Source organism: Hippichthys cyanospilos, chromosome 12, assembly GCF_059441005.1.
Source record: "Hippichthys cyanospilos isolate Australia breed blue-spotted pipefish chromosome 12, RoL_Hcya_1.0, whole genome shotgun sequence".
NCBI lineage: Eukaryota > Metazoa > Chordata > Actinopteri > Syngnathiformes > Syngnathidae > Hippichthys > Hippichthys cyanospilos.
In genome coordinates this window covers 3,182,206-3,196,804 of record NC_142380.1, presented here as the reverse complement: position 1 = coordinate 3,196,804, position 14,599 = coordinate 3,182,206, and the positions used below count along the sequence as shown (strand labels likewise).

The following is a 14,599-nucleotide window of genomic DNA, read 5'->3' as shown; positions in this document are numbered from 1 at the left end:
TAAATTGGTAGTGACACAAGTCAAAAATGCATTAATTCAATGCCAAGGACGTTTTTTTTTATGTCTTAAGAATCTAGCTATTCAAGCCCAAGTGCGTGTTTATATGTGTTCTTTATATTTTTCACACGCTAGGTTAAAAGCGGTTACTGAAAATATTTGGCTTGAATAAATTAATTTGGTAGTCAATTGCGCCACGTATAGTTTTATTGGTTTGGAGAAAAGAAGAAAAAAATCGTGTTAATCATGCAAATTTATAAATGAGAACGCAATCACAGGGAAAAAAATGGCAAGGGTTAATTTCCCTCATGTAGTATGCGTGTTATTTTTTTCTCATATCTTCACTTCCAATCATGAGGAAAATTCACTCTCAACACGCCGCATCACAAGACAGTCAATAAGAATAATCTTTTAAGGATAACCAATAATCAGGCCTTGAAGGACTTTGCTCAGAGGAGGTGCTGGGGGATAAAATTTACCCCTGTTTTTTCTGTATGTACCCTGCTTTGGAAAAAACAAAACAAAAACAAAACTATAGTACGAGAAAAGCTATTGTACATGCATGACTGTGTTGTCAAAGTTAGGAATCAGTTGCTGCGTTAGCTGTTAGCATATCATGTCTGTGTGGTCGTCAATATCAAATGTTTTTTATTTTCGTATTCTATCAATGATTCCAGCGAATAATAAACTGAATAAAGATAAATAAAATAATAAACTAAAGTTGAGCATGAGTTGACGTGACGTGAATTCTGGATATCATGAATTTTTAGACCCCAACAAAATTTTCCTATGCTAACCAGTTAGCAATGGCAATTCACATTAGCGTGCAAGCAATTGGCATTTAAGGTAAAAAAAACATTAGCTACCACTCGGTTAGCCCATACATAATTTTTGTATGTATATTAGAGATGTAATAGTGTCCTTGAAGTCACTTCCTGGCAATATTACATGAGTAAATTTGAGGGTGGAGCAGCCTGTTAGCTGGTATGAGGTCAATAACATCCTGTTCTTTTTCTCGACGAGCAGATCGCACATTTGGTGCTTGACTGCCCCCTACTGGTTAAAAATTGAACAAATAAAACCCAGCCAATACGGATTGATTGTTAAACAGTCCTATTGTTCTTTGTTAAGTTCTTTCCTTTATTTTGGAACTCTACATTTAATGTCCCGCTAAAATACTCAACTACTAAAAACAAGCTAGTGCAAATTAGACTTGAGTACATTTCTTATTTATGCTAAAACATTCAGTTCAAGTGTTGATTCCTGTCGTATGTGATTTATTTCCAAAAATAATCATAAAAAAGGAGGATATAACAGACAAAAAGAACTCAAATACAACATGCATAGTTTCATTGAGCCTTTATTAAGTAAAAATAGACTTTTAAGCAACGCCTTGTACTGTACATGCAAACTACACATTTACCTCAAACGGGGTTTTCCCAAATGTTATCAACACACTTACAAAAATACCTCAGTTTTCGCCATTAACATACACTGTACATAAGCCGATGGTAATGCATTAGTTTTTCATACAAACATGAGTCAAAATATTTTGAAAGAAAGAAATTGTGCGCTTCTTCGATGGCGGTTATCAGAAATGCAGCGTCATTCAATTTTGGGCTCCTGACCCCTCTAGAAAATGGCGACCAAAACTAAGGACACTTTTTTCTTATGGTAATTAAATGGCAGTTAATCAGAAACCCTCATGCTAATTGCTATGCTAACTTAGGTGATGCACGCACAGACTGGGCATATTGACTTCCCTGAGTAAGAAAAGCTTCTTTTGGAGAATGTAATTGTTTAACATGTCATCCACAATCAGTGTAATCATTGTTGTGGACATTGTCAACAATGTTTTTGCTCTACTGTATGAATCTTTGTTCGTCTAGTGTACCCAGAAGAGGACACCTGGCCTTCCCAAACATATTGTACCGATTTGGTTGGGATGCAAATAAATTTGTTGTTTTGTTGAGACAAAATTGACACAACAGTGGACACAAATTAAAAGCCCGGGTCTCAGAATGGTAGGTTGGGCAAAATTTGTACATTTTATTTCATGAATCTAGGACCGGATGCTATGATAATGATTTCCCGGCCATGCTGTTTGTTTGAAAGTAACGTTTTTTTCATAGACATTGAACATAAGAAGCAGATATTTAATAAGTTTTTAGGAGTTTGCATTTGGATTAATTATAAGCAAGAGTGAGAGAAAAAAGTTGACCAAGTCGGGTCAGTCCACTTAAAATATCCACATGTAAGCTCCGCCGGAACCATGTTTGGTTCGTTGGAACTTTCTTGCAGACATACGCATTGTTCAAGGGGAGAAAGACTTCCCAACCCAAATTAGAGGATGTAATGTTCGTTTATTGCAACGTGGAAAGCACTTTTGCGGTACTTGAGAAAAAAATCTCGTATGAAAACACCGTCTTATCATGTGACTCAATTGGTGCACCGCCTAGTGGCCTCATGCTACCTGTGTGCTTAAAAACACTAACTGATTTAGTTAGTTAGCAAGATTTCATTGCAGAAAACACCGAGCTTATAAAAATGAACAAACTTGCTAAAAAGCGCAATGGCTGTATTACCCCAGGGTATAACCTGTGACTACAATCAATCTATAGTGGCTCTGTTTTATTTGTTCAAATTTTAATCAGTAGGGGGCAGTCAAGCATGAAACATGCGCGGTTCAATCGTCAAGAAGAAGAAGATCAGGAAGGTGTTGACCTCACGGTAGCTAACATTTGGCTTCACTCTCAGGTTTAATCATGGACTACTGTTGAAGCATCTTCTGTCAGCGCCATTAAATCCACATGTGAGGTAAAGATAATTTTTGTTGTCCTTAACTGATCATCGCTAGCCCAGTTCATGTATAGAAAATAATAATAACCATTCATTTCATGTTCAACCTAAGTATATTCTTTTTAAAAAATGGAGGGAGGGAACTTAGTCATTTATTCAATAGGATAGTTGATTTTAAAAAGGTCCTATAATAATATCCTTTATTAAATTTGTGTTAACTACAGTTCATTGAAGAGTATAAAGAGATCCAATAATATTGCATCCATGTGAAAATGGCGGGAAAGTCACATATATTTTCCTTGAAATGCAGGGTCGCCTCGGGGCACGGTGTAGCTCCGCCCCTGCACGCTTGGACCAAATCTGACGTGGGAATTCAGCCCTGATTAGGTGTCCTCCACAAACATTATTTAGGAAGCTTTCGTGCCTTGGTTATCGAACGAGGGTGAAGGATGGCGTCGAACTTTGTTGATTTTGACAATTCACCGTGCACAAAAAGACCAGTCATCGCTGCTTGCACGACCGAGCGTTCCATCAGCTTGGGACATCGATCGCTGGAGTCTTCCTCTTCTTTGTGGGAAACTTTCATGAGGAATCCATCTTGTTCCTGGTATAAAAAGCTCCCGCAGATAGAGAGAGCAAACATCCGCATATCGGCTCCCTCCCAATATCCTCAGCGTCTCTGCTTGTTTACAGATCTTTAGCCCTCCCCCTCCCTCAAGTCCCGTTTGGGCTCTTATTGGCTCTGCGAGCTCAAGTGCCGGGCCGCTCCTCGCTCCTTCCCATCGAAACCTGGCAAGGGCTGCCCGTATTTGTCCACGCACCAACAGAAGCCTCGCTTTCTGCCCTTGGATGGACGGCACTGTGGGGGTGGGAAAAATAATCTAGTTTAGCGCTTTTGAGATTTGATCAGGTTTCTGCAGGTATCATCAAATGTAACTGGAGGATGTATAATGCCAAGCCTGGAAAAGTAGGGGTTTTCTAATTGAGAGCAAACTAATTGGAACATGAAGCAACTTCTTGTTAAATTGGGCTACAGTGGCTCCATTGTATGCCTTTATTTTGTTAAACTCATTTAGAGATTTTCAGCAAAAAAAACAAATTAATTTTTTCTCTTTTGTTGGATAACTAAGTTGCTGTTTATTAGTATTTAAAAGCACAATTTTCCATTCGCTTCCAACTGGAAATTGCATTACGTGGCAGTTGGAGAAAAATGAATGGGTTTTGCTGCTTATTTCCGATGCAGCGCTAAAGCATGCCAAGCACTTATTAATTTGCTTAAAAATAATACTCATTTGCAAAGAAATATAATTTCTCAATCATTGCAGGGTAAGGCACAAGTCTCAAGCGTTGGCAGCTAGCAGTTAATGGGACACGTGGTGCATTCAAAGGCATTTGGGCATTTCAAAATCACAAATTCAGGCAGACTATATTTATTTATTTATTATTCATAATCTATGTTCGATTAATTAATAATTCACCTAGTTTACCTAGCAACTGTCAAATATGGGAGTATGGGCCACATTTTCTTTTGACCTTTACATCAAAGAATTTTCACATCAAAGGGAAAGTACTGAACAAAGAAACTAGGGAGCTGAAATTTCACCCAGATTGTGACACGTCAAAGTTTAACATGGCTCAACCAATTTTTTATCTCACTACCAGGAGTGTTCCATCCCTTGGTTGGAATATTTTGAGAATGATGTGGAGGGAAATGATCCAAAAAGCCATTAACTGGGCTCTACCGCCCCCTACTGTCTTGCGGTGAAACACAATTCAAAAAAGAATTTTCTGTTTGCTGACATACTTTGCCCTTCGCTCAACGGAATGTTGCAAAATTTGCAGGAAAATCAGTGTCATGAATCCTATTCTAATGCATCTCAAAATTTGTCATTAGAATGGATTTATATGGTCCAAAATTTGGACCGTGATTATTTTTGTCCACAAAATCTCGCGCGTTCAATCGCAATCAGATCGAAATGTAAAAATCGTCGCATTTTGAAATTTTACGTGTTTTAATCATCCGCTGGAAATTTCAGCTCCTCCCCCATTGATTCTTCTCCGATATCATAACAAAATCCAATGAATTTTCATCAATTGTAACAAAACACCGCCAGGGTTAATCAGGATGCTGTGTTTAGACTAGTGGGGAGCGTTGACTTCCCCTTTAAATATTTCCCCCCCCCCATGTAAAAATGCTGTACTGATTAGGTGGTACTCTCGGAGAAAAAAAAAAAAAATTCTCACAGGGCGTACATCATCGAAAAAAGGTTGAATGCGCGGCATTATGGCTACCGGGCCACTTTAGTCAATGGAGGAGAACGGCAATAGTTAAGAGGCATTAATGGGCAGATTGTGCCTGAGCGGACGCAGCCTTGGCCGCGCGGCGCGGCGCGCTGTGGTATTTTCAGCAACTTTTATGGTCCACCTCCTGTTACACACACATATAGAGGCCTTAAAGGTAAACAGAAACCTGCTCAAATATTTGCTTAGGGACCTTCGTGAACAACTGAGAACCCAGATCTATTTTCAGGAGCCGGTGGCAGCACGAATCATCTGTTGCTGATTATACCCCACAGCTCCAAATTATGGGTACTACAAATGACTTACAGAGTTTGCGTGGAGCTACCCGAGGGCTGTTATTTTATTGCCAATTTTACTAAAGGTCAACCCCCAGCTCCAGTCGAACACGCAGACGTTCGCGCTCGGGGATAACCAAACGTCGCAGGATGTCTCCGGGGAGACATTTCTTCGCTATCGAGGGACGCTTTGCACGCGTGTCCCAATTAGAAAGGAAGCGGCGGAGGCCTGCGTGCGCATGGCGCACTGCCTCGCATCCGTCAGCAAAAACAAGGAGCCCGGCCGCTGAGATGATCGGCAGGTCCAAGGAGAGCGCGTCCATTAAGCGGCGGGCCGCGCCGCGTCATAAGAAAAGCGACGCGGCGGCGCCCTAAGTGCCTCCATATGAACGCGTCGGAACCGCTCATTTATTACAACCCAGGGATGCGGGAGGGGCGGGCTGAGGGAGGGGGGGAGGGGGCACGGCCGCCGCTCTATTTCTGGGACGGCTTCTCAAAAGTCCAGCAATTATGGGGCGAGGACGCCGGGTGCCGGCGGCCACCTTGACGTCTGTCTCGCTGGGAAGGTTCCCGAGCGTCGTCCCGCGGCCGCGCGGGCAGCGCCGCTGGGGTTTGGGCCCCGCGGTCGCAGTCTCCAGTGCCAGTGGCTCGGGGTCTACCTCACTGGTGTGGCGGTGCAATGATGAGGCTCTAATAACTACCGATGAATACAGGAGGACAGATTCACGTCTATAATTGGGCTGCAGGAGGCCCGCGGTTTGAGTCACTGCGGCGTTTGGCCTTTGAATGGCTTTTAACTCTTTCGGCGCCAAGCGTTATTGGAAAAGGAAACCTCCAGAGCGCAGGTGTCCAACCCCAGTCCTCGACGGCCGGTATCCTACGTGTTTTCAAACATCTGATTCAAATGATTGGGACCATTTTGAAGCTCCTGCAGAGTTTGCGAATGAGCTAATAATTTGAATCGGGTGTGTTGGGGAAAGAAAAACGGAAAACGTGCAGCATGCCGGCCCTCGAGGACTGGAGTTCCACACCTATGCTCTAGAGGGTCAGTATATTTAGCAGTTTCACTCCTCTTGCAAGGCCAACAGAATAGTAGGTGCTATGTCTACGTATGCTTGACTATGATCGACTTCCATTCTTCAGTTAGAATTGATGGATGTAATAGCAGTGTTGAAACACTGCCATCCAATGGTCACACTTAGCATTACAGTGCTAAATTGACTTACAGGTAAGCATTAGTCAAGGGTGTCAGCTCCTCTCCATAAAAAAAAATGTATTTGACCAGAATTTGATTATTTATTATTGTTATTACTATTTTAAAAGATGAGAATTCTCATCCATGGCACTGAATGAGTTAATGCAGACTGCAAAAAGTTCAATTCAATTACATTTTGCCACCAGCCGTCGACTGAAAATAGCATCCAAATAGTCGAGCTCTGTTTTGAATGAAAATTCTTATATCAACACAAAATATAAACTTTTTCTTGTTTTGTTTTACAGCTGAAATAACTTGAGTATCCTCTAAAATTCTTCCCAAGTCCAAGAATTTTGTTTGTTTCCTGTTTTATTTTGTAAGTTTATCTCCAATCATTTCAGACAACTTGATCTTTCTTTGTGCGCCAGTGTGATTTTTCTGCCCCGCCCTGATTATTTCCACCTGTTCTCAATTTGTCTCTCCTTCCTTTTGTACTTTGCTAGTTTGCTCCTTCACCGATTTTATATTCATGTCAACTTTCAAGTAAGTCTGTCTGTCAAACCTGGCTTCACAACTAATTATTTTTAATTGAATAATCAATAGTTTTTTGATTAACCAGTTAAAAAAAAAAAAAATTCCTTTCATTCATTGAAATACAGGAAGGACAGTAGTTTAAATTGACAGTAAATTAGCATAAATGAAAGACGCAGTGACTGATTTGCTCCATATTATAAAATAATTGGGTGAAAGGTTAGGTTTTTGTTTTCCAAAAGTAAAAGCAAACTTATTCAAATGTTTTATTCACATTTAAGATAAATCTGCTTTTGTGGAGGACTATAGAAATATGAGAATTTTGACTAGGATTCTTGGACAATTTTAAATGAGATCAGTTGACCATCTATTGATTAATCGTTGTGGCTTTCTACTTTTTTTTTTTGCATTATTTTTTTGTGAGTGTTGACCCTCATTTGAGTGATTTTGTGTTTCTAACAAGGATATTTTATTTTTATGAGTACATTTATGTTGAACTTTGAATGAAACCATTTTTTTATCCATTGCTTTGGTTTGACTTGTGTACCGATGTTCAACCTTAGTGCAGTATTTTTATTTTTCGAACTTCGGCATGTTGTTACCATCTGGGTAAAATTTCAGCTTCCTAGTGTCTTTTCAACACTTTTCCTTTGATGTGAAATGCTTCTGATGTAACGAGCAAGACATGAGGCAAAATACTGCACAATGATTCAGCCTTGTTCACTCTTGGGGGTCGTTTATGTTTTCGGCTAAACTTCGTCACCAGTCAAAAGTCTGGAAACACCTTCTAATTCTGGATTTTTCCGTTACCTACAAATTTCCTGAATTGCGCATTAATAGTTAAGTCATCAACTTTGTGAAGAAGGATTGATAGACCGTGCATGTTTAGTGAGCAGCAGATAATATAGTTATGGAATTGTTTCCTTGTTGATTGTGCGAATGCCTCCTACCTGTTTTTTCTTATAAAAGCCTTTCTTGTCGCAGTTGGGTATGCGGAAACCTCGTGGGTTGAGGATGTCTGTGATCTTGAGGCTGCTGAGGATGCTCTCGATTTCTCGCCGACAGGGACCCTGACGCAAGGGAGCGCATAATCAGTTACAGTAAGTTCATCATGTAATTATTGTCAATTAAGACATTTCATACAGTTATTTGACTGCAGATGTGAGTGTGAAACCCGCTGACCATGAAAGGGGTTAAGCGTTATGGAAAATTTATGGAGAACAGGAGGCATGCCTGCGAGCGTATACCACAGACTCCATAGGTAGCTGTGACCACTTCTTCATGCGCTTGTTTAGTGTAGACCACGACTTGAATGATGCCAATCGAACTTGCTCGAATAAGAGTTTGTTTTAATCCAACCCAGTACGATAGGTGAAGGTCAGATGAAGTCATGTTTTTGTATAGCCATGAATCAACAGTCTCAAAGGTCTTCACGGGTGAAGAAAATCGCAGATAGCATCGCAAAGAATATTACAAATACTCAATGAGCGAAGCTCCCAGAAGGAAAAACTCGAAAACTCCATCCGGGGAAAATAAGAAACCTTCAGATGGGACCGCAACAGGGAGGAGCCCCCTTTCAGGCTCGACAGGTTGCACCGGAGTCACACTTTCTGCCGCGTTAAGCAAAAAGTTTTAAAAAACAATTTTCAGTCAGACCAAGTCCATAATTCAATTTCCTGTAATGTTGACTCGAGACCAGACCAAGGTGTTCCCCGCCTCTCGCCCAAAGTCCGCCCGGACAGGCTCCCTGACACAGCATAAGCGGTATAGGAAATTGATGGATGGATGTGGGAAGGGGGAAGCTTAAAGTCCGAGCCAAAAAAGCCCGTCCTAAGCTCCAAGTACTCTGGTCGCTAATTAAAGCGACCGTGCGGCCAAAGCCCGGTTCTCGTGTGCGTTGACGTCTCTGGCCAAAAGAGGAGATGGAAATAGTAGCAGGGCTTCCCAACAGGCACTCGAGCCGGCCAATCCATCATCCGCTGGCTCTCGGCGCAGCCGGCACGCGGACGCCTTGTGGTCAAACAACCGCCTGACCCAGGTCAGCCGCAGGGCCACGGTCCTCCGCTCGCTGCCGTGCCATTCTGTTGGTCGCGGCGCCTGCCAAGCTTCAGCACGCTTCCCCCAAAACATTTCAGCACCCGCGGGAAGAGAAAAACACCAAAACACAGAAAGGGAGAGAAGAGAAAAACATTCCGACTCCAGGGGAAGGAAAGTATCGCTTGTGGTACTTACATACTCGGGCTCTGGTTTGATCTCCAGGGAGAAGTTCTGTTGGTCTGTCAGGAGTGGTCCGGGTACTTCTTCCATTTTGAAGCTTTTAATTCTCTTCTGATGCTCCCGTCGAAGGATGTCAGCCTTGGCGGAGGGCAGGAAGGGGTTAAGCGGAGGTCTCGCGGGTCCCGTGGGTCTGCTGTGCGTCTTAGGGAGGACGGCGCCGGTGGAGTTGTGGTCCTCGTCCTGAGTCTCCGTGGTCTCTGCCGGTGTTTTGAAAGAGCGCGCGGTTGCTCACTCTGCTGTCTTTTCGTTGCACATTCAAATACTGATAGGCCGGGTCGTAAACCTTCGCCAGATGGTTGCCAGGCTTTCGAAATATTCTTACAACAAGCGGAACGGGCAAAAGTATAGTACGGTAATATTTAGAGAGCGATCGGGACCTTTGAAAACCTGACGAGATCGAAACAGCCGATACCTTCGGAGATTCGCAACGATGTTTGGCCATCTGAGGAATAGGGGCTTGAATCAGAGGTGGTCTTTTCACAGATTTTTACCGGTTAGTCATTCAAACCAAACCGTAATCATGCGTCAGTTTCTTTAATTTACCCACGCTTCGGATTACCCGCCCCTCGGTGGGTGATGAAAACAATGACAGCCAAAACCCGCTTTCCGTCAATGCTTAATTCGCTTTTTTTAGGGGGGGCACTCTCGTTGGTAAAACGGGCAGACTGACGGACTGTCCAACAGTCTCGACGGACTCCCTGCCTCTGCTAGCGTCATTGCTTATAGCGGTATGCAAATCATTTCCACATAACAGGAGGTAAAATGTCAATCCCTAAGGGTATGTTCAGGAAAAATGCAACGGGGGCTTTTTGTCGTAATTATAGTGTTAAGGGTATAAAGATGATGGATTTCGGGGGTTCCGCCCCATTGATCTTAGTCCATAAAGGTATCATGCAAAGGAATACTACTGAAGCTCTTCGCAGTAATTATAAAGTCAAGGGTATAAAGATGATTCCTATTTGGGGTTCTGTCCCACTGAGAAGCCAAAAGAGTTTGATCTAATCCGCAAATGAGTAATTATTGAACCACAAAGTAGTGGGTCCAAAGCGAGGGAGGTATCCCTAACGCTTTTCCCAAGTATGCAAGTATGAATCCGGTAGTGCTGGGCGATATTATCGATATATTGATATATACGAAGTGACGCAATACGCTTGTTGCAATACGACGTTCAGTTTCCCAATATGTCGCGTATCTGTTTCGAAACGCCTTATATTTGTAATATTTCTTTTTTTTTCAATCGCTCCGCTCCAGAATGGCTTTTGTATCCTTATTTTAGTCATATTCTGAATCGTATTTTACATTTAATGCAATACATTACCTTTAGAGTGAGGCAATGTTACAGAGCAAAAGTGGCGGCAGAGTATGAGGGCAAACAGCAGAAAAAGATACTTTATGATACGAAGATTGCGTTTTCTTTGTTTCTGCTGTTGTAATCATATCTTGGGCTCCTACACAATGTTGAAGTTATCCGTAGTAAGCACCTGTATGTGTTCCCCAGAAGCGCAATACCATCCGTATTAACGAGCAGTCGAATCTCATGTTGCGTTTAATTCAAATAAGGATTTTGAAATTTCAAGTATTTTTTGTCTTATTTTGTCTTTTCAGTTATATGCTAGGCACATATGCTACGTAATTTTCTTAATATGAAGAAAAAACTTGTACAGAAGCAACCGTATCTCGAAGTTTCACTGTATTTCATCAATTATTTCAATAGATTTCTCCTTGGTTTCTGTTTTTTGTCACCAACGCGAGTGACGTCGCGCATCTGTTTCGAAGAGTACGGAGTCTGTGTGGCTAACTGCTAATCTCTGTATTCCTGCCGCATATTAACACAATCACGGACATGCTTGAAATAAAAAATGTGCACATGATGCTTTTTTCTAAAAAAGAATGTTCAACGTGCAATATATCGCAATACGTATCGCGATTCACCTTTGCTGTATCGTTTTATATCATAGTACACTTTTAATACCAGCTCTAGAACCCAAGCTAAGAATAAGAGTGCTACTGTACATTGAGCTAATCACCTCAGTGATAAGTCGTATTACGTTTCAACTTCCAGATAACAGATTACAAAAATACACCTATGCGCCACATTGGTCCTATTTTTAGACACCCCAGCGATTTTTTTTCTGAGACCAAAAGGGTACAGGCATGATCACAAGCTAAAAGTCAAGAGTAAAGCTTGTAAAGGAGTTACACCAAAGTGACAAGCCATACATTCAATTACTTACCACCAAAGGTACTGCAATACAATAATATACCCTATTGTGTTTATTTTTAAACAAACGAGTACCTTTTACGGGACCAAAAATGTTATGGTATGAATTCTAGCTATATGTCAAGTGTCGAGTATATAAAGGTAGTGTTTTTGAGGATACCGCCCTAGTAACAAACCAGACTATGATAACAGTCAATTTAAACCCCCACAACACATAAATACACCAATTTACTCTATGGGGTTTATTTTTAGACAGCGTGGTACCTCGCTAGGTTGTCGTCAAGGTTATAAAAGAACCACAAATCAGTTAACAGACATTGTACTTTTTCGACTACCGTGTACCGTAACGGCGGTTAATTTCTTGCCCCTAATGTCAAATATTACACCGATCCATCATCCATCCGGTTTCCAAAGCAGTTTTCCGTATCGGGGTCACAGATGAGTTGGAGCCTATCCCTTTAAGTTTGATTGGGAGATGGGCTACACCCAAACCGGTTGGCAGTCAATCACGGATAATAATAAACATGGAATGACATGGCAACTAATTGCAGAATAGCTCTCTACTTTCGCACTAAATCACATGTGGCAAGCTGAAGGTTTGGGGGCACGGCCCGGCCCGGCCCACCACATCATTTTATGAGGCCAGTGAAAGCAAGGCGTCCGCATCAATTGTAAGTCGTTCTCATTTTTTGTCAACGTGAGCTATGTTGCGCATTTATTTACTGGCTTCTGATTTCAAAAGTAATTTGCCGCGTATATGTGGTCGTACTGTATTGAGGGAAACCATAACTACAATGTGGCCCAAAAGAAAGTGGCCTAAAAACTCATACCCTAAATCAGTGGTTTTCAAACCTTGGTTTTTGTGTCTGATTTATCGTTTTCGATGCAACGTTTATACCGATATCTCCGGAATTCCTTTTTTTAGCAACACGAGAAGACCCAGAATTAATTGGGTTATTTTTAACCCTTTTATTTTAATCAAGACTTTTATACTACAATGCACCAATTAATTTGCTCTTAATTTGAAAACAAAAATGACCTGTTCCTGCATTGAATTAGGAGACGTCAAAATGAATGAAGTCATCAATTATGTAATTAAAAAAGCGACAAGCGTTTTGATATGTGAGTAATTTATTGTTTAACTTAAAAATGTCCAAATATTCTCTTTTCAGCCTCTCAGCAGTGTTTATTCTCAGATTTCTCAAGTCTTTGATAAAACTAGACTCATCTTTTGTGTTTAAATTAAACATGAGCAAAAATCTGTTTTTACTCTGAAAACCAATGCCCGAACTTATAAGTGAATCATTTTCAAAAACGTTTATGATACAATATGAATTCATTGCTTAGTTGTTGCTAGTTTTTTTTCTAAATAGAAATACTCAACAGTACTTGGTTAATATACAGTAAAAAAAAATGCAATACAGTGCAAATTGAAATGTTACTTGATTGTTCAACTAATGGATGAAACAATGGCGAGAATGATGAGTCTAAACATTTCTGATAGATTCAGCCCTAGTGGAACTAGATTTGCTTATACCAGCAGGAACTGTTCAAATCTCATAAACTCCCTGAAGTGTCTTTATGTAACCCCCGTTTGAGAACTGCAATTTTAAATGACAGACTGATACCAGTACTTATTTCCTTGCTATTTGTGCCGCAAAATATTACCTTTAGATAAATCACACCCACAGTCACCTCAACATAGTTCAATGGCGTCACACTTACTTTTGTAAGTACCCCAACTCACTTCTACATAATTCCTCAAATGATTCTTTAGCATCATACAGTTTACCACAAGATGGTGGCAAAGGAATCCCATCATTTAAAAAACAGCACATAGGTGAGTTCTCCCATCCATCTGCTTTCTGCAGCCACTTCACTATTTCCCGAAAACCCCCCATCAAATTTCCCAATCTCGTATTCAATCTCAGTCAACGCCAAGAGTGGAACCGCACTTACTTGTGCAGCTCACATTGAAGACTCTCTTGTCCCTCACCCCCAACACTTAATTAGAAGCCTATAAAGGTCCAGTATGAGCCATAAAGACAAGCCTGTACTCATTTCGCGCGCCGTTCCAAAGTCCTCAATGCACGCCAGTGTGCGCGCACGCACGCCGTTAAGGCGAGCGCGAGTAATCAAGGTGCACGCCTCGCATACCTGGCAGTTCATTGACAGGAGGCGTCGGTCTCTCCGCGATCCGCCGGGCGCTCGTGGCGTTGGCGCAGACGCCCCGTCCCTCCAGGAGCGCCTGCAGAGGTCTGGTCTCGCCCGGCTGGTGCTGGCAGGACATCCCGGCGCCGCATCTGCCCGTGTACACGCCGCACGGCTGGCCGAAGCTGAGCGCGCAAGTCAGGCAGCATCCGCAGCCCGGCTCTCGGACCCTCTCGGCGCAGTCCTTGGGCAGAGGCTTGCAGGACAGGCGCGCGCCGTCGTCGCACGGCTCGCACCTGATCACCGGGCCCAGAGCACCTGACCCGCGGCCCAGTGAAACCAGCGACAAAGTCACGCAAAGCGCGCGGAAGATGCGCGGATCCATGGCGGCGTGGCGTGCGGGCTGGGGGGAGGAAACCAAAAATAATCCTGCCGCGGGGACTCGTTCTGCGCTCTCATTCACGTAAATCCACCGCACAAAACATCCCAATATATAGACCCCGCGACTGTAGTCACTCCCCCCGCGGAACTGCTGATGAATTGCCTCCACTCCGCTCACCCATCGCCGCTGAGCAACGTGCTTCACTTTATCACAACAAATGACTAAACGCCCTCACAAACTACGTTGACGCCTCCAAACCGCTCGATCCGTTTGGATTCTCAATCTGCAGCTTGGATTTAGCGTACTTTTGGAATCTACCTCGTAGCGACCTGTCACCGAAATCGTTCATTATTCCCCCGTGTGAAAGACGGACGAATTTCAAGCGATTAAAATGCATTTTGCATAACTCTTTGCCATCAAGCGCATGTCATGGTGAAACCTTGCTTAAAGTCGTCCATAGGGGGCGCCAA

At 42.4% G+C, this 14,599-nt stretch overlaps 1 protein-coding gene across 2 annotated transcripts; it reads right to left on the bottom strand.

The window, feature by feature from the left end:
* Nucleotides 1-1,388: 1,388 nt before the first annotated feature.
* Nucleotides 1,389-14,215, bottom strand: LOC148414405 (insulin-like growth factor-binding protein 3). 2 transcript variants are annotated; one of them, XM_088429440.1, is made up of 4 exons: nt 13,754-14,215; nt 9,331-9,572; nt 8,049-8,168; nt 1,389-3,655 (listed from the first exon to the last, which is right to left on the bottom strand). In XM_088429440.1, the coding sequence occupies exons 1-4, from the start codon at nt 14,130-14,132 to the stop codon at nt 3,530-3,532; spliced, it is 867 nt and encodes a 288-aa protein (XP_088285566.1). In that variant the 5' UTR covers nt 14,133-14,215; the 3' UTR covers nt 1,389-3,529. The 2 variants fall into 2 exon arrangements, with proteins under 2 accessions (XP_088285566.1, XP_088285567.1); XM_088429441.1 differs by having other exon boundaries at nt 9,335-9,572.
* Between the last annotated feature and the right edge of the window lie 384 nt (nt 14,216-14,599).

Bases quoted from the DNA above. Each gene is read 5' to 3' on its own strand.
- LOC148414405 (XM_088429440.1), bottom strand. From the start codon at position 14,132: ATGGATCCGCGCATCTTCCGCGCGCTTTGCGTGACTTTGTCGCTGGTT. The intron at 9,573-13,753 runs GTATGCGAGGCG...AAACACCGGCAG, and splicing joins TCCTGTCAATGAACTGCCAG to AGACCACGGAGACTCAGGAC. The intron at 3,656-8,048 runs GTAGGAGGCATT...CCACCCCCACAG, and splicing joins GCTTTTATAAGAAAAAACAG to TGCCGTCCATCCAAGGGCAG.